This window comes from Aethalodelphis obliquidens, unplaced genomic scaffold, assembly GCF_003676395.1.
Source record: "Aethalodelphis obliquidens isolate GAN/ISIS:26980383/991018 unplaced genomic scaffold, ASM367639v1 scaffold43, whole genome shotgun sequence".
NCBI classification, from domain to species: Eukaryota; Metazoa; Chordata; class Mammalia; order Artiodactyla; family Delphinidae; genus Aethalodelphis; species Aethalodelphis obliquidens.
Window position 1 is genome coordinate 6,695,932 of NW_020837987.1, and position 26,118 is coordinate 6,722,049.

Consider the following 26,118-nt stretch of genomic DNA (forward strand, 5'->3'; position numbering starts at 1 on the left):
TCACCATTAAGTTTCAATTATTATCAACTCACAGTCAATCTTGTTTCATCCATACCTCTACTTGTTTCTTCCATGCACACTCCCTTAACCTCACTCCCACACACAGGATTTTTTTGAAGCAAATTCAAATTGGTATGTATCTCTCAAGGATAAGGTTTATTTTTTTAAAAAAAACAATCATTATCCCATTATTGCATCTGAAAAAGTTAAAAATCATTTGTTAATATCAATATCCAGTCAGTGTTCAAATTTTCATAACTGTCTACTTTTTTAATCATTTATTTGAATTAGAATCCAGAGAAGGACTGTGCACTGCAATTGGTTAATATGTCTCTCCAGTCTCTTACTTTGTAGGTAAGAGACTCTTTTCTTTCCATCTCTTTTCTTTCTGTGCAGTTTTTGTTGGGAAAGAAAAACAGATTCATTTGTCCACTGTTTGGATTTTGCTGATTTCTTCTCTCTGGTACCATTTAAGTGTTTCCTGAGAGTCAGTAGTTAGGTCTAGAAACATGGTCAGGTTCAGTTGGGATTTTTTTGTCAGGAATATTTCCTAGGTGGTGATGTGTGATTCCATTAGGGGGCATATTATTTCTGGTTCTCTTTCCTTTTGTAATGTTAGCCACCAGTGATGATGATTGTCTAGATTTATTAATTCATTAGAGGTTGCAAAATGATATCTAAATTCTGTCATTCCTTCTTCATAGATTAGGTAGAGTACTATCTGTAAAGTAAAATGCCTCATCAACTGTTTGATTACCCTAAAGGACAGTTTGTATGGAAAAGAATGTTTGATTCTTACCCCTTATTTACCAGTTTTTAAAATAATGAGTTGGTTTCTTAGAATCCTACAAAGATGGCTAGTAATTTTTTGTTCAATATTGTTATGAGCTCATGGATGTAAACATTTTTGATCTCATCAGTCCATTACATTTGATCCTCAAATTATGCTGTCTTTGGCCAATGGGAGGCTTTTCAAGTAGGCTCCTGCGTCCTTTTAACATGATTCTAGTAGTTTTTGATAGCTCTCTTGTTTTCTGATACAACAGAATGTTCAGACTCATCCTGTGCATTTGACTCAATTCTGAAATTGTCTCCTTCCCAACTTTGGTTACTTTTATTTGAATACGATACTTAGAGACTACAATCTAGACACTAGGGATGCTCATCACTACTGGGTTAATTATTGTTTCTAGGCCTTTTCTATGGACTGAGTGAGGAATTTTTTTTTTTAATACAAAATAAACTGACAACTCTTGCACCTATTTCTAGGATCTAAAGATTCTGGTTCTTAGTGACACCCATATAATTGCTCTTTGCTTTACTCCCAAATATAAGCACAGTAGTCTCTGAAATATTTCTTTTTGTTACACAAATAATACACGTGTCTGTTGTTTCAGGGATCAGTGATGTTCAGTGATGTGTCTGTAGACTTCTCTCAAGAGGAGTGGGAGTTCCTGGACCCTGCTCAGAGGGACTTGTACAGAGATGTGATGTTGGAGAACTATAGCAATCTGGTGTCAGTGGGTAAGGGCATCTATCCCAGTAATTTTGAGTTCTCTGGAATGTCTGTTTCTTCCACAGTGAATTTCTCAGCTGCTTTTCGAGCTACCCGCTGAATTTCTGCTCCCTGTTCCCAAGTAAATGGTTTGAACTGAAATGAAAAGGAAGAGTGGGAAATGGGCAGCTCCAATTGGCTGTGGCTGAGCTTCATCTTCTTTGTTTGACTGTTCCTGTAGTGGCATCTCTTCCTTGATCATCAAGGGACTGGATCTTACTTCTGGATCAGATTTACCCACAGCATAACCATGTTCCATATCTTTTCTTGTGAGCAGGACTTTACATTCCTAAGCCTCAAGTTATCTCCTTATTGGAACAGGGGAAAGAGCCCTGGATGATTGGCAGAGAGCTGACAAGAGGCCTGTGTTCAGGTGAGTGAGAAATGATTGGACAGAAGCAGGGCACTACAGGCAATAACTCAGTTGATCAGTGAAGAAACAGCACCTTTGAGATGTTATCTTGGAAGCTCCCATCAAAACCATAGGCCTGTGGGAAAAACTAAGTCTTTTTAGCACGAGTTTACAAATGACCTGTTTCATTCCTTCCCTCACTTACTGCTTTCTACTAATCTTCTCCACTCCCCCTCTTAATTTCAAGTAGAAGGTGCCCTTCACATCCCCCACAAAGAAAACTCTTTTACCCATATTTTAGATTCAGTTCCTTGCTAGCTTTTCTTCCTCTTCGACTCATCTAAATGTTTTCTGTTACAACTCCCAAAATAGTATATGTGTGTGTGCGCGTGTGGGCGCATGTCTGCATGTATCTGCACTGCCCCTCCCTTCCAAGTACTAGTCTTCCTTATAGCTGCTGGCCAATGATTTGGGTTCCTTTGGATAGAATTGAGGGAGTTCATGAACTTGGATGAAAAGAAAAAAATGCATCTTTATATTTAGTATCCTCTAATTGAAATTTAGCATTTCTTCCTGTTATGGTATATGCAACAAACCGTAGTAGTGTTAGTAGTTCCTGTGACTTTGACATGAATGGAAATCACAGATATTTTCATATCATTTTATTGTTGCTGTAGACGTATTGAAATGCCATTTATGCTCATCACTATTTCAGAATTACTATAGTATTAGGCTCACTGCTAGGTCTTACTCTTTAATGTGTTTATAAAGAAGAAAACTCCAGGCAGAGGGAAGAACCCCTGTGAAGGCCCTTCTAGGAGGGGAAAACTTGGTGTGTTTGAAGAACTGAAAGAAAGCTAGCGTTGTTGGGGCCCAAGAGCAAGCATGAGTGGAGTGTGAGTCGAGATTGGAGAGACAAGTAGGAACCACATTATTCAGCCTTTGCCAGTGGTTATGAGGAGTTTGGATTTTGAGCAGTGGAAGGCCAGGCCAAATGTCATTTTTGTGCCTGAAGAGATTAAAGACTGTGAAAACTTGGTGGGGATCTGGGTTAGGAGGCTACTTGACTGGTCTGAGTAACAGATGATTCTGGTTTGGAATAGGGTATTGGCAGGGGAGATAGAAAAGCTACTGAAGAGCTTAACTAGATGAAAGTTGCTGCAAGATCCTATGGAGGTAGGAGGAAGAAGAACATGCTGAAATGAATTCCGTTTCTGGCTTGAGATGTTCTAATAGGCTCCATTTTGATATCTTCACACTGTTTAATTTGCCTAAAATCTCCATTTTGGGTAAGAAATTGCTTTATAATAATAGTTATCAAATACTGAACACTTTACTCAAAGACATTCACTTACACTTTTCCTCACACTCTTAGTAATCATGAATTAAGGATTATCTCCCTTTTACAGGTGAAATGGGGACTAGAAAGGTTAAATAATTGCCTAGGAACCTATAGTAAGTAACTCTTAGTGATGGGACTCAGCTCTCATCAATCTGCTTCTGACTCCTGTCATCTTTCCATGGTAGTATCTTGCACTGTGTCTTATTATTATTATTTTTTACAATCCTTGTATGAAACTCCTGAGAATTATTTTTCCCTTATATTGTTCTTTTTTTAAATTGAAGTATAGTTGATTTACAGTGTTGTGTTAGTTTCTGGTATACAGCAAAGTGATTCAGTTATACATATATATATATTTTTTCAGATTCTTTTTCATTATAGTTTATTGTAAGATATTGAATATAGTTCCCTGTGCCATACGGTAGGACCTAGTTGTTTATTTTATGTATAGTAGTTTGTATCTGCTAATCCCAAACTTCTCATTTATTCCCTCCCCCATATTTCCTCTTTGGTAACCATAAGTTTGTTTTCTAGGTCTGTGAGTCTGTTTCTGTTTTGTAAATAAGTTCATTTGTATCATTTTTTTAAATTCCACATATAAGTGATATCATACAGTATTTGTCTAACTTACTTCACTTAGTATGATCATCTCTAGGTCCATCCATGTTGCTGCAAATGGCATTGTTTCATTCTTTTTTGTGGCTGAGTAATATTCCATTGTGTGTGTATGTATGTATGTGTGTATGTATATATATATACCACATCTTCTTTATCCATTCATCTGTCAGTGGACATTTAGCTTGCTTCTATGTCTTGGCTATTATAAATAGTGCTGTTATGAACATTGGGGGGCATGTATCTTTTCAAATTATAGTTTTCATCTTTTCTGGATATATGCCTGGAGTGGGATTGCTGGATCATATGGTAACTCTATTTTTAGTTTTTTAAGGAACCACCATACTATTCTCCCTAGTGGCTGCACCAATTTACATTCCCACCAATAGTGTATAAGGGCTCCCTTTCTCCACACCCTCTCTAGTATTTATTATTTGTAGACTTTTGGATCATGGCCATTCTGACAGTTGTGAGGTAATATCTTATTGTGGTTTTGATTTGCATTTCCCTGATGATTAGCAATGTTGAGCATATTTTCATGTGCCTGTTGGCCATCTGAATGTCTTCTTTGTTTTTTTTCTGGCTGTGTTGGGTCTTCATTGCTCTGTATGGGCTTTCTCTCTAGTTATGGCGAGTGGGGGCTACTCTTCATTGAGGTGCACGGGCTTCTCATTGCAGTGGCTTCTCTTGTTGCAGAGTAAGAGCTCTAGGTGCATGGTTTCAGCAGTTGTAGCATGCGGGCTCAGTTTATTGCAGCACATGGGCTCTGGGGCGTGTGGGCTTCAGTAGTTGCAGCTAATGGGCTCAGTAGTTGTGGCATGCGGACTCTAGGGTGTGCGGGCTTCAGTAGTTGTGGTGCACAGGCTTAGTAGTTGTGGCTTGCAAGCTCTAGAGCACAGGCTCAGTAGTTGTGGAGCACAGGCTTAGTTGCTCCACGGCATGTGAGATCTTCCTGGACCAGGAATCGAACATGTGTCCCCTGCATTGGCAGGCGGATTCTTAACCACTGCGCCACCAGGGAAGTCCCCTGAATGTCTTCTTTGGAGAAATGTCTATTTAGATCTTCTGCCCATTTTTTGATTGGGTTGATTTTTTTAAAAAATATTTATCTATTTATTTGGTTGCACAGGGTCTTAGTTGCAGCATGTGGGATCTTCATTGCTGCATGAGAACTCTTAGTTGCAGCATGTGGGATCTAGTTCCCTGACCAGGGATCAAACTCGAGCCCCCTGCATTGGGAGCACAGAGTCTTATCCACTGGACAACGAGGGAAGTCCCGATTGGGTTGATTTTTTGATATTGAGCTGTATGAGCTATTTGTATATTTTGGAAATTAAGCTCTTGTTGGTGGCATTGTTTGCAAATATTTTCACCCATTCCATAGGTTGTCTTTTCATTTTGTTTATTGTTTCCTTTGCTGTTGCACTGTGTCTTTTTTCTCTCTGTCTGCCTTAAACTTCAGGAGTCTCCCCTCTCAGTCACTGCAGTGGTACATGAACAAGTCTCTCCCTTGTCCTAAGATGAGCATCACAGAATTCCAAGGCAAACAGTATTTTCACTGAATCCCCAGAACATAGCATGCTCTGAGTCTTCCCTATCTGCCACTCACATCAAGTCAGTTCATTGACTTATCTTAGGCTGTTCCCCCATCTGGCTGACCCTCTGTAATCGCTTTTAAGTTGCCTCTAGTATGCCCTTTATTATGGACCCTATTCTGTTTTATCCCCAACTGGCTGTACTGCAGTTTAATGCTGACACTAACTACCCAGAGTTAGCTTAGACCCCATAGGTTAACAGCCAGTCTTACACAAGACTGCCCTCACTTCTGACACCAGCTGCAAGTCTCAGGGGTTCCTTAGACCACCCACACTTCTGACCAACTGGCTATAAATTTGGGATTTCCATGGCCCCTGCAGGCTTTGCTAGAATGACTCACAGAACTTAGGAAAGCTCTGTACTTACAATTGCAGTTTTACTGTAAAGGATACATATCAGATGAGTTAGGGTAGGCTTCTGGAGGCAGAGGTTCCATAACCTCTCCCTGTGAAGTCAAAGTGTGTCACCCGCCTGGTGAAGCGCCTCAGTGTGTTCACCAACCAAAAATCTCCATTGAGCTTCGGTGTCCAGAGTTTTTATCAGGGCTTAATTACCTTGGCATGATTGATTAAGGCATTGGCCACTCAATCTCTAGCCTCTCTCTCCACCCCAGAGGTCAAGAAGCTGAAAGTCCCTATCCTCTAATCATATGCTGGGTCTTTCTAGTGACCATTCCCCATCCTAAAGCTATCTAGGGGTCCACCATGAGTCACCTCATTAGCATAATGAAAACACTGCTATCACTCAGGAAATTCAAAGGGTTTTTCAAGCTCTGTGTTAGGAACTGGGGACAAAGACCAAATTCATACTTTATTATACTACAGAGCCCAAGAATCTCCCCCTATATGCGTTTATTTCTCTCAGTAGACCTTTAATGGAGGTAACATTGTCCACTTTTTGTAATATATATAGTATGATGATGTACTCTGTTTCTTACATACACATACATACAAGCTTATAGAAATGTATGTAAAACTAGTCATCTTTTAATATGCCCAAGCATTGTATATTTATCAACTTTTCAGATGATTCTGATCCACATCACTATTTGAGAATCATTGTGGTTTCCTATTTCCATAGTCTCCTCCTGCTGTTTCCTGCATTATATCTCCTTAATTTTGTGCATTTCTTGTCCATTTTTCAGATTAAACAGATATACTTGAGAACTCTATGTCATTCACTACCAGATATTATTTTCACTTTAGTTTTTCCATTTCTATTATAAAAGTTTAACTTTTCACAAATGAGGTGGGGGAAGAATATTTACCATTTTATTTTCTTTCAGATCTGGAATCAATGTGTGAAACCAAGTTATTATCACTAAAGAAGGAAGTTTATGAAATAGAATCATGCCAGAGGGAGATGATGGGACTTACAAAGCATGGCCTTGAATACTCCAGTTTTAGAGATGTTTTGGAATATAGAAACCACTTTGAAAGACAAGTGGGATATCAAAATGGGCATTTCAGCCAAGAAATATTCACTCATGAATACATGCCCACATCTATTCAGCAGACATTCTTTACTCTACATCAAATAATTAACAGTGAAGAGAAACCATATGAATGTAAGAAATGTGGAAAGATCTTTAGTCAGAATTCACAATTTCTTCAACATCAGAGAATTCATATTGGCGAAAAATCTTATGAATGTAAGGAGTGTGGGAAATTCTTTAGTTGTGGCTCACATGTTACTCGACATCTGAAAATTCATACCGGTGAAAAACCCTTTGAATGTAAAGAATGTGGAAAGGCCTTCAGCTGTAGCTCATACCTTTCTCAACATCAGAGAATTCATACCGGTAAGAAACCCTATGAATGTAAGGAATGCGGGAAGGCTTTTAGTTATTGCTCAAATCTTATTGACCATCAGAGAATTCACACTGGTGAAAAACCGTATGAATGTAAAGTATGTGGGAAAGCCTTTACTAAGAGCTCACAACTTTTTCAACATGTGAGAATTCATACAGGTGAGAAACCCTATGAATGTAAGGAATGTGGCAAAGCTTTTACTCAGAGCTCAAAGCTTGTACAGCATCAGAGAATTCATACAGGTGAGAAACCCTATGAGTGCAAAGAATGTGGCAAAGCCTTTAGTAGTGGCTCAGCACTTACTAATCATCAGAGAATTCACACTGGGGAGAAACCCTATGATTGTAAGGAATGTGGGAAGGCTTTTACTCAGAGCTCACAACTTCGTCAGCATCAGAGAATTCATGCTGGTGAGAAACCTTTTGAATGTCTTGAATGTGGGAAGGCCTTTACTCAGAACTCACAGCTTTTTCAACACCAGAGAATTCATACAGATGAAAAACCATATGAATGTAATGAATGTGGAAAGGCCTTTAATAAATGCTCAAACCTTACTCGACACCTCAGAATTCATACTGGTGAAAAGCCCTATAACTGTAAGGAATGTGGAAAGGCATTTAGTAGTGGCTCAGATCTCATACGTCATCAGGGAATTCATACTGATGAATAATAAAGACTAAAGCTCTTGTCACCTTCCTGATATTTTAAACAACAACAACAAAAATTCATGTGTGATAGTTACCCTCTTTCACTATTTTTTGTTTCTTAATTTTATTTTATATTTCTTTTTAATCCAAATATATTTTACTCTAAGTTATGAATTTGGGTTCTAAATTGACATTTGCCTGTCTCTCCCCCTTACTTCCCCAACCCCATCTTGTACTAATAGCAGTTCAACAATTTTTTCCTTTCCTATTATTTTGTTCTACCTTCTTGGAGATAGATTATATTCCTGTTTATATTTGCTTGAGTCTTAAGTCTATGCTTTCTTCTCTGATATATATATTTGTGCTTATAACAACATCACACTGTTTAAATTGTGTGACCTTGTATTTTGTAATTCCTTGTAGAATTAATTACAATATAACCTTTCTTTGAAGTCACTGTTAGTCTTTTTGTTTCATTTCACAAATTTATATTTTTTATTATAAAACAGAATATCAGAAAACTAGAAATTAAAAAAGCCAAGATTAATTGTAATTATACGAACTATAGATGATGACTCTCAAGTTGGTAGAGCAAATCCTACCAGACTTTGTTTTTAAAGAAAATGTAGTCATGGTACACATGTTGCACCTTCACCTGATACACATGTGTTGGCTTTTATAATGCTATAAAATATGATTGCCATTTCAGTAAATATTTTTATCTTTATCGATGTACTTAATGACTTTTTAAAATGACCTTATTTATTATTCATGTTATGGTTGCATCTAATTGTTTTCAGTTATAAAATCTTCCCTGACTAATATGACCCAAAATTTATCTTTGGATGCTTGTTTTTTTCCTTTTAAAGCATCTATTTTAGTTGCTGAAATTATCCATATTTTCTCCTTTATAAACTGTTTTGTTCCTTTTCATCAACCCTAACCCTAAGCTCATACTAGAAAGGTAATTAACTACTGTTACCAGTATTATTTAGGCTTCCAGGTTTTTTAAACTTTTTACTTATATATGTTAGTGACATTTTATTTTTTATGTATTAGTAAATATAATCACGTTCTATGTATTGGTTTGTTGTGAGGATTCAATGAGTTAATAAAGTATTTAGAACTTTTCCTATCATGTAGTAAATGTTTAGTAAAAGTCCACTATTATCATTGATACACCCATTTTCATAATTATCGTCATTATTATTTGTGGAAAGGATTTTAACCATGTTGTTTACTTTTGTCTAAATCCAAGAATTAATAATGAAAAAAGAGAAATAAGTGTAATGAACATAGGAAAGCTTTCCCCATCACTCATTCTGCATGAAATTTCAAAAGGGGAAAAAAAAAGTTTGCGTGGGTAATCTACATTCAGACTTTATTTTCTGTGCTGCACAAAGACTAATACCCTGTTGATACAATGATGGGTAGTTGAAAGCACAGTCAAATAAGCAGGAAGAGATAAGAATATTTTTCCTAATAATTAGTTTCCAAAAAAGAAAATATACAGGGCACATTATTTGACCAGAATGGGGGAGACAGTAACAAAAGGAAGGCCAGCAAATATCTGAATATTAATTTAGTGTCCCCTCTTGGTTAACATGGGTTAAGGAACTAAAACCTTAATATACACATTATTTAAATGTGAATGAATATGAGAACACAATTGAAAAACCTGTGGGACTTCCCTGGTGTCCAGTGGGTAAGACTCCGTGCTCCCAATGCAGGGGCCCAGGGTTCAATTCCTGGTCAGGGAACTAGATCCCACATGCATGCTGCAACTAAGAGTCCACATGCCACAACTAAGAGTCTGTGTGCCGCAACTAAAGATCTCGCATGCCGCAATGAAGATCCTGTGTGCCACAGCTAAGACCTGGCCCAGCCAAAATAAATAAATATTAAAAAAAAACAAACCTGTGAGTGGCAGCCAAAGTTGTATTGGAAGTTTTATAACCCAGTGTGCATGCATACATTAAAATACTAGACTTTTCCGGGAAGTGGCCTGAGATGACCTGACCTCTAAAAATGGCTCACTATTCACTTGGCCCAGAAAACGCCACAAAATCATGCAAGTCAAGAGGTTCAAATCTTGTGTTCACTTTAAGAACACTCGTGAAACTGCCCAGGCCATTAAGGGTATGCATATCTGAAAAGCCACCAAGTATCTGAAGGATGTCACTTTAAAGAAGCAATGTGTGCTATTCCATCGTTACAAAGGTGGAGGTGGTAGGTGTGCCCAGGCCCAACACTGGGGCTGAATGCAGGGTCGGTGGCCCAAAGAGAGTGCTGAATTTTTACTGCACATGCTCAAAAATGCAGAGAGTAATGCTGAACTTAAGGGCTTAGATGTAGATTCTCTGGTCATTGAGCATATCCAGGTGAACAAAGCCCCCCAAGATGCGGTGCAGGACTTACAGAGCTCATGGTCAGATCAACCCATACATGAGCTCTCCCTGCCACATTGAGGTGATCCTTTCTAGTATTCCAATCTTTACCTTTTCCAGCCTCAGAATTAGAAGCACTGTCACTCTCTACTTGTAACAGGGCAAAACAAGAAGCAGTAGTGGAGGACCTTCCCTGGTGGTGCAGCGGTTGAGAGTCTGCCTGCCGATGCCGGGGACACGGGTTCGTGCCCCGGTCCGGGAGGATCCCACATGCCGCGGAGCGGCTGGGTGCGTGAGCCATGGCCGCTGGGCCTGCGCGTCCGGAGCCTGTGCTGCGCACCGGGAGAGACCACAGCAGTGAGAGGCCCGCGTACCGCCAAAAGAAGCAGTAGTGGGAACAGAACTAACTACCACCGAGGCTATTGTAAAATACTTTTCTTTTAAAATACTTGTGTCAAGAATGTAAAGATTTTTCTTTTAAAATACTTGTGTCAAGAATAAATCCTCATCAATGAATGAAAGCTAGATTTCACCCATAGACTCCTAACTGATGCTCCAAAACATATTCGCACAAAGTACATAGAGAAAGATAGAGTGCTGGGTGAGATCTAACTCAAGCAGAGTAGCAGCTTCAAAAACTGGAGGGTCCCATGAACTGGCAGTGTCTCTAGGTCGCAGCCACAGCCCAGGCACATGGGCCTGGGGTCTGGCACTGGTCTCTCATGTTGAATCCCCATCCACCTGCCCTGGGCACAGCAGAGTGGCCATATCACTTCAGGGGCTCCAGAGTGGGTGCCCACCTATATTGCCTTTTGTGACCTACCCTTGGAAGTCATATACTATCATTTCCAACCACAGGCTCAACTAGTTCAAGGAGAGGGACCACTGAATTTCCCTTCTTCTCAAAGTCATATTGAAAGAATATGTGAGATAGGGAGATCTTATTGCGACTATTTGAAACAAAAAAAAAAACCAATCAGTCGCAACACTCTTGCCTTGAGTGCACTATATGCGAGATATAGTTTCCCTGCCCTTTATTTCGGATTGGGCCATGTGAGTTGCTTTGGACAATGTGCACATTCTGAGCCTAGGCCTTAAGAGGTTTTGTATATTTCCACTTTCCCTCTTCATTTTTAGTCACTGCCATGAGAAATATGTGCCCTGGCTACCTTACTGTCCAGAGACAATGAGAGCTGCCCCAGTCAAATCACCTCAGCTTAACCCAGCGAGGAAAAGCTAACCCCCAGTCAACCTGCAGATGTGTGAATGACTATAAATGCTTGTTGTTTTAAACCAACTTTCTCACATTTCTTTTTTTTTAATTAATTAATTTATTGTTTGGCTGTGCTTGGTCTTATTTGCGGTACGCGGGATCTTCATTTACACATGCGGGATCTTTAGTTGTAGCATGTGGTATCTTTAGTTGCGGCATGAGGGATCTAGTTCCCTGACCAGGGATGGAATCCAGGCCCCCTGCATTGGGAGTGCAGAGTCTTAACCACTGGACCACCAGGGAAGTCCCAGATCTCTTTTTCATGGAGAACATAAGGAAGTTCTTTGTGGCTTTTTTGATTGACCCCAGTTAGCCATAATACCCTAATTGTGCAGAATAATCTTTATCAATTATTATCACTTTGGACCCAATACTCAAGAGGCTAAAAAGAAAACAGCTTCATTTTTGTCTCTCATTGTCTCTTTAAACATGCTCAGTGGAGCTAGATCTTCTTTGATCCTCTTAAAATTTAATCATGAGAGATCATTTTTCTGATCACTCCTACTTACTACAAATGGCTTCAGCTCAGTAATATAAATATGCGGTCTTCATGGCAGATTGAAAATTGAAACTTCTTCTTCTGCTTTGATCTGCTTGCAGTTTATGGCAAATCGTATTTTCCAAAAATGGCTGACTATATTTTTGTTTCCACATGGTCTTCCAGAACCTTGCCACTTTCCCATCAGGAAGTGGAGTCCATGTCCCCTCCCTTTGAATCTGGATGGGCTTTTAAAACTGTGAGTAAGTGGAAATGATGTTATGTGATTCTGAGGCTAGACATAAAAGGTGTTACAACTTCCATCTGGATCTTTCTTGGGACTCTTGCCTTGAGAACCTTGAGCTGCAATGTAAGATGTCTGAGGCTACCATGCTATTAAGAAGCTTAAACTAGCCTACACAGAAATACCACCTGGAGAAACCCTGAGATTACATGAAACAAGAGATGTCCAGCCAGCTCCCAGTTGCTCCTGGAACTTCACACTGTTCCACGTTCAGTGGAGCCAGAGCTGTCCAGATAGGCTGTTTCTGAATTCCTGACCCAGAGAAACCATGAAAGATAATAAATGGTTGCTGTTGTTTGAAACCACTAAACTTGAGAGACTGGTTATACAAAAACAATACCAGATTGCATACGACAACAGAACTCTGACCCACAAACTCTGCAGTAAACAACTGGTTTCCAACCAGAAAACCAAACTACAACTTTGGCAGCAATCAGCCCAGAACAGTCAGAACTTGGTCAATAGCAGCTTCCCTATTTTTTGCCTCTGCTTCCAACTCAGAACCAACCAGAGAAAGCCAAACCATTACCCCCAAACCAATCACATAAGTTGCACTGCTTGTAGTTGGCCCACCTCCAGCTTCTCTATGCCAATAACCTCCATTCAGAATATACCTGAAGCCTTCTCTTTTTTCACTATGAAGTTTTGCCACTCCCCTGCCTGCCTTTGAGTCTCTGCCAAACACAAGTGACTGTGGCCTGTAATACCAGTCATTGGAAACAACCTAACGATAAAGAGAAACATTAATTACATAAGTGGCATGTAGAATTTACAGAATATTCTGGAAAACCCCTTAATGTTCAATATACATCTGATTTAAAAAGTGGGTTAAGAAAATACAAATATTTATGTGAAAGGATATTAGTTTAAATATAGCTATGCCTAAATACAGAAATTACTGTTTGCTTCTTTATTTATTTATTCATTCTTGGTTATAGACGGTGGGCGAAGGCACCCGTGTGGTTTTGCATGTCCAGTCCTAGCAAGGTGGATGATCCCACGTGAGACCTCCAGTTCACCTGTGACGGCCTCGCCACGCCCCCATCGCGCCTTGGGGAGGGCTTGGAGAGCGCCCCAACCTGCGCAAGGTCTTCTGGGAGTTGTGGTTCCGCCGCCTGGCCGCGTCTTCTGCTTGCGCACGGGCAGCACCGGCTGGGCCTTCTGGGTGCACGGCGCGGGTAGGTCGCGCTGCTTCCGTGAAACAGCGGCTCGTGAAGACCCCGTGGCGACCTCCATGCCCAAGACCTCCGGGCCTAGAGAGTTGAGTCCCCTCGCTGGCTGAGGACAGCAGGAATAGCCAGGGGTCCCCGGGTCCTGCGAAGGGGGAAGGTGAAAACCGAAGGTCCGGGAGTCGCGGGGTCCGACGGCCCATGACGGGCATTTTGGTTTGGGAGGCTCCTCTGGTGCATTGCAACCCCAGGTTGGTGGGGACAGGACAGTGAGGCAGGGTCCAGGGATTTGGGGGTGTCGACTGAAAAAAAAAAGCACAGCCTAAAAGTTGAGAATTATGTTTTATTTGGTGAGCTTTCTGAGGACTTAAGACCAGGACCCAGCCTCTTATCTCTAAGGCAGGGGTCCCCAACCCCCCGGCCACCACCGGGTACCGGTCCGCAGCCTGTTAGGAACCAGGCCGCACAGCAGGAGGTGAACAGCCGGCGAGGGAGAGAAGCTTTGTATGCCGCTCCCCACCGCTCCCCATCACTCGCATTACCGCCCGAACCATGTCCGTACCCCCCCACCACCCCGTGGAAAAATTGTCTTCCACGAAAGTGGTCCCTGGTGCCAAAAAGGTTGGGGACCGCTGCTCTGATGGACTGCTCTGAAGAGGTAAGGGGGGGGAGGTTTGCAACAAAAACCAGGCAGTCGGAACATCAAAAGATTACTGTTAATTAGGAAAAAACCAGACATCTCAAGTTAATGAATTTAGCGCTTTTCTATGTATGGGAAGATGCGAGAGTCTGGGCTCATTGAAATCATTCCTTTGATATGCACCTTAGCTATCTAGGGCCAGTATCCTGCTTTTCTCCATCCTGAATCCCTTCAGGGTTCACAGTTGGGGGTGGCTGCAGTGGGTACTGGCTTGCTGGCCACAACATCCTTTGTTTACTGATATGGCAGGCGGCATTCTTAGTCCACTGGGGGAGCATATTGGGGCTGTATGTTCTGAGGTGTTTGTCTGGGCAACTAGATCTGTGCATGCTTGGGTTTGGGAGATGTGGGGAGGAATTAGGAAGTGGGTGCCCCTGGGTTTGGGATATAGTGAGGGTCACGAGTCTTGGTCTTTATGGTGACAATATGTTCTGACATCCCTTAGTTTGGAGGTGACTTGGACTTTGAGGAGGGGGGCCAGAGTCTTGGATCCCCCCTTTTGTTGTAGATGCTCCTGTGAGGCCACCGTCACCTCTGACTCAGAGGGCTTTTTCTATAAGTGAGCCAAAGGGTGTGTTATCAGAGGGATGGACAGATTGTGCTAGCCACCAGGGTGGGCTCTTCCCCCAGCCAGGCCCTCTATGAATTGCCAAAGGCCTGCTGCCACTTTGCATCTGAGAAACCTCAGCAGCTTCTGTAAGCTTCCCAGGTGCTGTGGAGTTAAATGACCTCCCCCTGGGTACTTGCCTCTGGGGTAGCAAAGCCAGGAATATCACACCTATAATCACCTCCACAGTTATCTGCAAAAGAGAATTCTCCACACTGATGGCCAGTGAGGGCTGTAGGGGAGTTGTATTTCCTTTGTTGTCTCATTGGAAGTTATAGTTCCAGGTTTTAAAGGTGGAGGTGTCCCAGTTGTGAATTTGGTATCACAGGTGACTCGTACGTCACAGGCCTGGCTGTAACTCTGCAAAGCCTCTCTGAGTGCAGAGGTTGTGGGATGAACATGCTCTACATTTTCCTTGGTCTTTCAGGTCAAGGTTGGCTCATGGCTCTTTTATTTTCCTTTAGGTAAGGGTGGATCTGCAGAGACTGAGTATGACGATTTCTGGCATGTGACTCAGTCCTCATTGCTCCTGGCTCCCCATTCTGCCCTCTTTGGAATCTGCTGGCCCTGAGAGATCTGTGAAAAGAGGAGAAAATGGCCCCAGGATTCCTGGCAGCAAGACCTTCAGTGAGTGATTTTTAACCTCTTTCATGCAGTAATCCCTGTCCCCAGTTAGATGACATGTTTGTTCACTGCCTCGAAGTGCCCACCAAGGCTCTAAGACAAACATGAAACGTGGCACAGCTTTGGGAAACTCCAGAGGAAAGCCCACTCTCTCTCCTCAATTTACCTCCCCCTTTGACCCCATCGGTATCAGAGCTCTTGGCACACCTTAACCTTTGCCCCTACTTTCCATTAATTTAGTCCACAAATGGTTCACCCTCTCTTCCACATGCCCTGGTGTGCACTGTGTACATTGGGAAGTATTGTCTTTTCTTGACTTGTAGGCCTTGTTGAGGTGGTTTGTTTGTTTGTTTTCCTTACTGCAATGGATTTTAAAATTTAAGTGGTATTAAATTAACAAGAATTGCAAGAATAGTACAAATTACACCTGTATACCCTTCATTCACATTCATCAATTGTCAACTTTTTGCCAGTTACTTTATCATTCCATCTCTATATGTGTATTTGTCATTTTCTGAATCATTTGAGAGTAAGTTGCAGACATCGTCTTTTACCCCTAATTATTTCAGCATGCATCTCCTAAAAACAAAGACAGTCCCTTAAATAGCCATAGTATAATTCAGGGAATTTAACATTGATACAGTACCATTGTCTAATCTCCAATTTATAATAATAAACATTTGCCAGTTGTCCTAATAAGTTTCTTTATGCCCCACACCCCCTGCCCTTACATGTCTTTAGTCTTCTTTAATCTGGAATACTTTCTTAACATTTCTGTCTTTATTGATCTTGACATTTTTGAAAAGTACAGGCTTGTTATTTTAAATGTTCCTCAAATTGGATTTGTCTTTTGGTTCTTCATGATTAGATTAAGATTACACACTTCTGGCAGGAGTAACACAGAAGTGATGTGTCCTCAATTTGTCATATCAGTTGGCACAGAATATTGATTTGTTTCATTATGATACTAACTTTGATCACTTAATTAATGTTGAGTCTGCCAGGTTTCTCCACTGTAACTTTTCTATTTGAGGATTGGAGAGGAAGGGAACAGATCTCTTAAGCTGGATGTCACTATCATGTGGAAGGCATATCAAAATGGGGACAGGGAGGGAATAGAATCTTATATAGAAGATGGCCACAGGGGTCCAGATAAGAGCTGATTGTGTCCTGGATCAGGGTGATCACAGTGAAGATGGAATGAAACAAAAATATTCAAGGGCTTCCCTGGTGGTGTAGTGGTTGAGAGTCTGCCTGCCGATGCAGGGGACACGGGTTCGTGCCCCGGTCCTGGAAGATCCCACATGCCGCAGAGCGGCTAGGCCCGTGAGCCATGGCCGCTGAGCCTGTGCGTCTGGAGCCTGTGCTCCGCAACGGGAGAGGCCACAACAGTGAGAGTCCCGCGTACCACAATAAACAAAAAAAAACAACAAAAAACTGGGTGTTATTGCATGACTTTGCTAATTAGAGTTTTTTAGAATCACCATACCTTATTAAATTTTTGCAAAAACTTTAAAAAGTGAGATGTAAATTACATGCAATAAATTGCACAAATCTTAAGTACATCTTGGTGAATTTTTACATATATATACACAGCAGTGAAATCACCACCCAAGTAAATATACAGAATATGTCTGTCACCTTATAAAGTTCCCTTTGTGCTCCCTCCCAGTTTCCCCCATAGGCAATCACTATTTCTGATTAGTTTTGCCTGTTCTATAACTGCATAAATACAGTTTGTACTCCCTTCACTCAGTGTAATATCTCTGAAATTCATCCAGCTGTCACCTTAACATTTTGTTATGTCACTTCTTATTCCGTAGTTTATATTTGTTTAAAAAGAAAATAGCTTAATATTTTGCTCGTTAAACATATTGCTTGTTGTAAATAGAAGAGTACCATTGGATATAGAGTTGAACGTGGAATTATCCTGTGTCCAATTTCCCATCCAATGCATTGAGAATCATTTACATCTATGTAAAATACTCATACTTTAAAAAAAAAATTTACAAAAGTAAATCTTAACACAGTTTGGCTGCTTTCTCTGTAAAGTTACACTAAAGTTGCCTTTCTTTGTCAGTATATACAGAGCTGCCTCATTCTTTAGCAGATATTCAGTATTGTGTGGTCCAGTGTGGGTGTACTTTCAGATAACTGAAAGTTCTTCAATATTACAAATGTAACTACAATAAATATCTCTGCACTCATATCTTCATGCTCTTGTGCAAGTCTGACATTTAGAATTGCAAGTGTGGGACCAAAGGTGTTCTGTACATTAAAAAACTTTTTTTTAGTGAACTGAATTTTTTGTATTGAGGATTAATTGACACATGATAAACTGCACATAAAGTGTTCAATTTTATATTCATATATATATATTCATGAATATATATGAATATATTCAATTTTGACATTTTTATACACTCATGAAACCATCATCTCAATCAAGATAATCAATGTATCTTATCACCTCCCAAAGTTTCCTGGTTCACTTTTGTAACCCCTGCTTCCTGACCCTCCCTGCCCCCTCAATTTGAAGGATACAATCAAATTGCTCCCCCCCAGAAGACTGTACCTATTTATGTTCTAACAGCATATGAGACTGATCATTCTCCTACAGCCTCACTAGTGATAAGGTTTTCAGATTTTAAAACATTTACTGATCTGATAGCTAAAAAGAGAAATTCAAGTATTTCACCAGTTCACCTTTTGAGAACTGTGGATTTGTATCCCCAAAGTGGGAGGTTTCCAGGAAATCTTCACAGAGGAGGCAGAATTTGCTGCCCTGTGACTTGATCAACCTGTGAAGCTACAGTCCTGAGAAAGTCAGAGCTGGGTACCCCTAGGAAGTAGGGTTATGCCTTGTACACAGTGGATGCTTAGTAAACGTTTATCACCTTAACTGTGCTTTAGTTTATTAACTGTGCTCTCACTTAAATAGAGAAGTCCAGGACCCAGCCTGAAGTCCGGGCTGCTGGGACATCTCCTCTCCTGCCTACAGGAACAAAATAGCTACCTGAGCATGAAGGCTGCAGGAGGTCCCCCACATGGCAGGAGTTCCATCTTTGGTGGAGACAACATCTCCTAAAACTCCCTCTGGATGTTCCAGGTGGAGTTTGGAGAGGCTGAAGAGAGATTCCCTCAGCAGAGCTGCTGGTACTGAGGGGATTCCCCTCCTAACAGGGAGGGCAAGATGTGGGACCATGTAGAAGCTGGTGTGACCTCAAAGAGTAAGGAGAAAGGTGAGAGTTAAATCATTACCAAGGCACACAGTAGGTATTCAGTAGGTTTTTGCAAGGAGGGAGGGAGAAAGTGTCTGGGTCGAAGGGCCATCTGTAAAAGTAGAAAGAGAGGAAAAGACTTTCTAGGGGAGGGCCTAGAAAAGTCAGATAATGGTAAGCAAGGACCAGTGTTACCAGCTGAATACAATGTGCCCCTTCTCCCTTCTTGGTAACTAAGATACTGGTCTGCTTCAGTGAGCCAAGTTCATTTTTCACTGCTTCTTTCTTCTTACCCAGCACTGCCTTCTGAGGTTTCTGCCCTTCTTCAGGAAGAGGAGGAAATGCCCAAATTACAGGTAAATTAGAGTCCACCTTCTCTCCCTCAAAATATCACCCACATAGCTCATTTTGGGGATTGGGGAAGGAGAGCAATATAACATGTATACTGTGCTGGCCCTGGGCTAGACATATGTTACTCCAGTTTCTCAACAAAGTCTGAACATTGCTGGTAGGAGTGACAAAATGGTGCAATATACTTTGGAAAACAGTTTTAGAGTTTCTTATATAATTAAGCACACACTTACCATTGACCCAGAAATCCCACTGTATTTACCCAGAAGAAATGAAAATAGATGTCCACACAAAAATCTGTATGTGACTATTAGCAGCTTTGTTTATAATAGCCCTGAACTAAAAACAACCCAAATGTCCATCAACTGATAAATGGATAAAATGTGTTAATCCATATAATTAAGAACTACTCATTAAAAAAAAAAAAGGAAACAACTGCTGATACATAGAACAACATGAATGAATCTCAAAAGCATTATGCTGAGAAAAAATAAGCCAGACACAAAAGAGTACATACTGTGTGACTCTGAGACAGGCTGGGCCCTCGACCTTTTGCTGCAGTGCTTGCACCTGGACAAACGTCTCCTTGAGCAACAAAATACAAAGAACTATAAGGGACTAAAAATAACTGCATGCATGTGCAGTTGGGGCAAATTCTGGACCAAAGATACAAAAAGACCAAAAAAACTCAGCTGCCACTTCTGAAGAGCTGGGAGCAAAAGCTGGGTACTGCACATGCGCCCTGCACTCAGCACCACGAAAGGGTTGGGCAAAACACCTAAGCCACCCCTCTGGCCCGACCCCTGGACACACCCTTACCCTCACCCCATATAAGGAACCAGCTCGCCTTCCCCCGCTCTGGGAGCAAGGGAAACTGTTGTTTGTTTTTGCTCCTCCTTGCTGCAGCAGGGGCCCCAATAAAGCCTAGCCTGAATTTCTTATCTGGCCTCTAGTCAATTTCTATTGATTGGGGAAGAATCCCAGTTGGTATCAATTCCATTAATATGAAGCTCTAGAACAGGCTAAATTAATCTATAGCTGTTCTGTGCCTTCTCCTCTCGCTTCAGCTCTGAACAAACCCCTCCTAGTAGAGAACCCCATCTTCCCCACAATGGTAGCCACTATTCTGACTTCTAGTACTGTAGATTAGTTTAGTCTGATTTTGAACTTTTTAAATAGAATCAAGAGTACATACAGTACTCTTTTGTGCTTGTTTTTTTTCAATATTATGTTGTGAGATTGATGTATATTGTTTCATGTATACGTAGTTTGTTCACTTTCATTTCAGTATAGCAGTAGTTTCTAAAACTTTTTGTTTCAGGACCCCTTTACACTTTAAAAAATGGCTTTTATTATGTGTGTTATCAATATTACCAGATTGGCGGTTCAAGCTAACAAAAATTTAAAATATTTATTAATCCATTCAAAAATTAATCCATTACAGTTAATGTCACATTTTATGAAAAATACTTAATTTTCCAAAACAAAAAAAAGATAAAAAAGAAGAATGGAAATGTTTTATATTTTTGCTAATCTCTTTAATGTCTGGCCTAATAGAAAACAGCTGGAATCTCACATCTGCTTCAACATTTTCTCAGTTGCAAGATCACATGACATGTAGCCTCCATATTGTTGTAAGAGAATGAGAGTGTATAAGCCTTGAGAATTATTATGAAAATGATATTGACTTTACAGACCCCTCTGACAGGGTCTTGGGGAACCTCATGGGTCCCTGAACCACAGTTTGGGAATTGGTACTGAATATTAGTCCTTCATGTGACTCTGCCAGTGTTCATATATCCTTTCTATTGTGAATGTGTGAGTGGGGATTTGGGGCCCATAATAAACATTGTTAATATATAATTATCAGAGGGATGTTTCCTATATAGCATTTCTTATTAACCAAAGAGTCCTTATTGTTGATCTATGTCTTGTTCCTTCCCACACAACTATCCACTCACTTTTCTTGCCAACTGGAATTCCCCACCTCCCTTCCCTCTATTCACATTTTAACCATCCCACAAGGCTGGTACCTGGCTTTCTCCATGGTACCTGCCCTCATGGCACCAACCCACCTTGGACTCCTTCTCTGGACCCTTCCCCAAGTAAATCTCAAGCTTATTCTGATTCATAGAATGTTGTGTGGATGACACCTCTGAAATTGTGTAGCTTTTGGTGTACTGTGGTTGAAGTTTGAGTCTTATCACCCAAAGAGACTTTAAGGGCTGAAGCGTTAAAAAAAAATGTACCTCATGCATCTTTTCAATCTTCTACATGATATAACACAATCAAGTGCATGGATGTGTGCCTAAGTTAGTCTAACTCAGGACCCTGGAAACTCTCAGAACCACTTATGGATGTCACTGTTGCTTGTCAGCTGCATTCCTCTGTGGGAATGGGTATGTGTGAGGGTGACTTTGTTTGTTGTTTTAGGAGCTGGTGACGTTCCAGGATGTGGCTGTGGACTTTACCCAGGAGGAGTGGGAGCATCTGGATCCCTCTCAGAGGCACCTGTACAGAGAAGTGATGTTGGAGAACTATGGGAATCTCATCTCCTTGGGTGAGAACAGCATCTTCCTGAACCCATCTGCTTTCTCTCGGGTTCAGTTGTATAGAGTAAATCCTGAGGGGATTTGCATTTGGGGGTCCACATATTCCAGATCCCTTAATGGTAGTGGGTATCAGATTTGAGAGTGCATAGAAATACCTGAGGTGAAGGCAAGAAATGCCAGTTCCTGTCCAAATTAAAGGAGACTAAAGAGATAAGACAACTAAATGCAGTGTCTTATTCTAGATAGAAAATATCTAGGAAAATAGTGCTAAACGGAACATATTTGAGACAATTGGCATCATTTACAAATTAACTGTGAACTAGATACTAATACTGCATCAATGTTAAGTTTCCTGATTTTGATGGCTGTACTGTGGTTATGGAAAAAAATGTCCCTGTTCTTAGGAAATGTGTACTGAAAGAATTTAGTCATAGAGAGCCATGGGGCCTGTAACTTTCTCTTAAGTGGTTTAAAAAAGAATTGTGTGAGAGAGAATAATAAAGTAAATGGGCCAAATATTAACAATTGGTGACTATGGGTTAGGGTTCTATAGGCATTCTGTTCTGTGTATCACTCTTGCTGTCTTTCTCTAAAATAAAATGTTATCCGAAAAACCTACGTCCCTAGGTTCTATCACCAGGGCTGCTGATTCAGTGGATTTGGGATGGAGTCTGCATTTTTGATAAGTCTCTTCAAACCACACTTTGGGCAGTGCTTCTCTGGTGGACACACAATCATTACTGCCTGTTCACCCCACTGAGAATTATTACTGTTGTATATTGCAAATTGGCCTCTTCACTGAAATTCCTGGAATTCCTGGAACCATTTTTTTCTCTGGGGAAGAAAATATTTGTTTGTTTTTTTATTTATGTGTGTGTGTGTGTGTGTGTGTGTGTGTGTGTGTGTGTGTCTACATATATATAAATATAAAATGTGATTTTGATGCGCAGTGGTTTTATTCACCTTTCCCAGTCTTCATAGGACCTTCACGAATACCAAGTGATAAGATTGACTTGTGGCAGGGTCCTTGTCCACATCATATTGCCCTAATCCACCAGTCTTTCCCCTCAAACAGGACATCTGCTGTCCAAACCAGAAATGATTTCCCATTTTGAACAAGAAGATGATGTGTGGATGGAGAAAAAAATACCAAGAAGCTCCTATTCAGGTGAGAACCAGTCAGCCAGGAGAAAATGCCATTAATAACCCTATGAATCCATGAAGGGATGGGTAGCAACTTCAAAAATATATATTATTTGACTTTTTATGCTGATAATTTAATTGAAAATGTTTATTTGATTGGAGGCAAATATCTTTTTTTCTTTTTTTTTAACATCTTCATTGGAGTGTAATTGCATTACAATGTTGTGTTAGTTTCTGCCATATCACAAAGTGAATCAGCTGTATGTATACATATATCCCCATATTCCCTCCCTCTTGTGTCTCCCTCCCACCCTCCCCATCCCACCCCTCTAGGTGGTCACAAAGCACTGAGCTGATCTCCCTGTGTGATGCAGCTGCTTCCCACTAGCTAGCTATTTTACATTTGGTAGTGTATATATGTCAATGCTGCTCTCTCACTTTGTCCCAGCTTACCCTTCCCTCTCCCTGTGTCCTCAGGTCCATTCTCTGTGTCTGTGTCTTTATTCCTGTCCTGCCCCTAGGTTCATGAGAACCATTTTTTTTTTTTTTTAGATTCCATATATATGTGTTAGCATACAGTATTTGTTTTTCTCTTTCTGACTGTTTTTCTCTTTCACTCTGTATGACAGACTCTAGGTCCATCCACCTAACTACAAATAACTCAGTTTTGTTTCTTTTTATGGCTGAGTAGTATTCCACTGTATACGTGTGCCACATCTTCTTTATCCATTCATCTGTCAGTGGACACTTAGGTTGCTTCCATGTCATGGCTATTGTAAACAGTGCTGCAATGAACATTGTGGTACATGATTCTTTTTTTTTTTAATTTATTTTATTTCTTTACTTTTGGCTGTGTTGGGTCTTTGTTGCTGCGTGTGGGCTTTCTCTAGTTGCAGTGAGGGGGGGCTACTCTTCGTTGACGTGCACAGGCTTCTCATTGTGGTGGCTTCTCTTGTTGTGGAGCACGGGCTCTAGGTGAGCAGGCTTCAGTAGTTGTGGTACGTGGGTTCAGTAGTTGTGGCTTGTGGGCTCTAGAAGGCAGGCTTTGTAGTTGTGGCGCATGGGCTTAGTTGCTCTGCGGCACATGGGATCTTCCCGGATCTGTGTCCCCTGCATTAGCAGGCAGATTCTTAACCACTGTGCCACCAGGGAAGCCCCATGACTCTTTTTGAATTATGGTTTTCTCAGGGTATATGCCAGTAATGGGATTTTTGGGTCATATGGTAGTTCTATTTTTAGTTTTTTAAGGAACATCCATACTGTTCTCCATAGTGGCTGTATCAATTTACATTCCCACCAACAGTGCAAAAGGGTTCCCTTTTCTCCACACTCTCTCCAGCAGTTATTGTTTGTAGATTTTTTGATGATAGCCATTCTGACCGGTATGAGGTGGTACCTCATTGTAGTTTTGATTTGCATTTCTCTAATGGTTAGTGATGTTGAGCATCCTTTCATGTGTTTGTTGGCAGTCTGTATATCTTCTTTGGAGAAATGTCTATTTAGGTCTTCTCCCCATTTTTGGATTGAGTTGTTTGTTTTTTTGATATTGAGCTGCATGAGCTGCTTGTATATTTTGGAGATTAATCTTTGTCAGTTTCTTCATTTGCAAATATTTTCTCCCATTCTGGGGGTTCTCTTTTCATCTTGTTTATGGTTTCCTTTGCTGTGCAAAAGCTTTTAAGTTTCATTAGGTCCCATTTGTTTATTTTTGTTTTTATTTCCATTTCTCTAGGAGGTGGGTCAAAAAGGATCTTGCTGTGATTTATGTCAAAGAGTGTTCTTCCTTTGTTTTCCTCTAAGAGTTTTATAGTGTCTGGCCTTACATTTAAGTCTTTAATCCATTTTGAGTTTATTTTTATATATGCTGTTAGGGAGTGTCCTAATTTCATTCCTTTACATGTAGCTGTCCAGTTTTCCCAGAACCAATTATTGAAGAGGCTGTCTTTTCTCCATTGTATATTCTTGCATCCTTTATCAAAGATAAGGTGGCCATATATGTGTGGGTTTATCTCTGGGCTTTCTATCCTGTTCCATTGATCTATATTTCTGTTTTTGTGCCAGTACCATGCTGTCTTGATTACTGTAGCTTTGTAGTATAGTTTGAAGTCAGGGAGCCTGATTCCTCCAGCTCCATTTTTCTTTCTCAAGATTGCTTTGGCTATTCAGGGTCTTTTGTGTTTCCATACAAATTGTGAAATTTTTTGTTCTAGTTCTGTGAAAAGTGCCATTGGTAGTTTGATAGGGATTGCATTGAATCTGTAGATTGCTTTGGGTAGTATAGTCATTTTCACAATGTTGATTCTTCCAATCCAAGAACATAGTATGTCTCTCCATCTCTTTGCATCATCTTTAATTTCTTTCATCAGTGTCTTATAGTTTTCTGCATAAAGGTCTTTTGTCTCCTTGGGTAGGTTTATTCCTATATATTTTATTCTTTTTGTTGCAGTGGTAAATGGGAGTGTTTCCTTAATTTCTCTTTCAGATTTTTCATCATTAGTGTATAGGAATGCAAAAGATTTCTGTGCATTAATTTTGTATCCTTCTACTTTACCAAATTCATTGATTAGCTCTAGTTTTCTGGTGGCATCTTTAGGATTCTCTATATATGGTGTCATGTCATCTGCAAACAGTGACAGTTGTACTTCTTTTCCGATTTAGATTCCTTTTATTTTTTTTTCTTCTCTGATTGCTGTGGCTAAAACTTCCAAAACTATGTTGAATAATAGTAGTGAGAGTGGGGATCCTTGTCTTTTTCCTGATGTTAGAATAAATGGTTTCAGTTTTTCACCATTGAGAACGATGTTGACTGTGGGTTTGTCATATATGGTCTTTATTACGTTGAGGTAAGTTCCCTCTATGCCTACTTTCTGGAGAGTTTTTATCATAAATGGTTGTTGAATTTTGTTGAAAGCTTTTTCTGCATCTGTTGAGATTATCATATGTTTTTTATCCTTCCGTTTGTTAATATGGTGTATTAACAAACTGATTGACTGATTTGTGTATATTGAAGAATCCTTGTATTCCTGTGATAAACCCCACTTGATCATGGCGTATGATCCTTTTAATGTGCTCTTGGATTCTGTTTGCTAGTATTTTGTTGAGGATTTTTGCATCTGTGTTCTTCAGTGATAATGGTCTGTAGTTTTCTTTTTTTGTGATGTCTTTGTCTGGTTTTGGTATCAGGGTGATGGTGGCCTCGCAGAATGAGTTTGGGAGTGTTCCTCCTTCTGCTATACTTTAGAAGAATTTGAGAAGGATAGGTGTTAGGTCTTCTCTAAATGTTTGATAGAATTCGCCTGTGCAGCCATCTGGTCCTGGGCTTTTGTTTTTTGGAAGATTTTTAATCACAGTTTCAATTTCAGTGCTTGTGATTGGTCTGTTTATATTTTCC

The 26,118-nt window shown here is 40.4% G+C and overlaps 2 protein-coding genes across 6 annotated transcripts in view; both read left to right on the forward strand.

The window, feature by feature from the left end:
- Positions 1-26,118, forward strand: part of ZNF383 (zinc finger protein 383) — a 38,798-nt gene that overhangs the window by 6,459 nt on the left and 6,221 nt on the right. For 3 of the 5 annotated variants that reach the window (XM_027078999.1, XM_027079001.1, XM_027079000.1), the window contains exons 3-5: positions 1,398-1,524; positions 1,833-1,928; positions 6,746-9,053. In XM_027078999.1, the coding sequence (XP_026934800.1) occupies positions 1,398-1,524; positions 1,833-1,928; positions 6,746-7,941 (1,419 nt within the window). In that variant the 3' untranslated portion in view covers positions 7,942-9,053. Of the gene's footprint in view, positions 1-1,397; positions 1,525-1,832; positions 1,929-6,745; positions 9,054-26,118 lie in introns of those variants that run through there. The other 2 variants (XM_027079003.1, XM_027079002.1) reach the window with 2 other exon arrangements.
- Positions 15,305-22,061, forward strand: LOC113605586 (zinc finger protein 568-like). The gene is made up of 4 exons (XM_027079081.1): positions 15,305-15,463; positions 18,402-18,616; positions 18,979-19,037; positions 21,466-22,061. The coding sequence occupies exons 2-4, from the start codon at positions 18,508-18,510 to the stop codon at positions 21,721-21,723; spliced, it is 426 nt and encodes a 141-aa protein (XP_026934882.1). The 5' UTR covers positions 15,305-15,463; positions 18,402-18,507; the 3' UTR covers positions 21,724-22,061.

What these genes read in the sequence shown, in the direction of transcription:
- LOC113605586 (XM_027079081.1), top strand. Translation starts at nt 18,508, where the DNA reads ATGGCAGGAGTTCCATCTTTGGTGGAGACAACATCTCCTAAAACTCCC. An exon ending in TTCCCTCAGCAGAGCTGCTG is followed by an intron (nt 18,617 to 18,978) that starts GTACTGAGGGGA and finishes CTTCTTACCCAG; the next exon opens with CACTGCCTTCTGAGGTTTCT. An exon ending in AGGAAATGCCCAAATTACAG is followed by an intron (nt 19,038 to 21,465) that starts GTAAATTAGAGT and finishes TTGTTGTTTTAG; the next exon opens with GAGCTGGTGACGTTCCAGGA.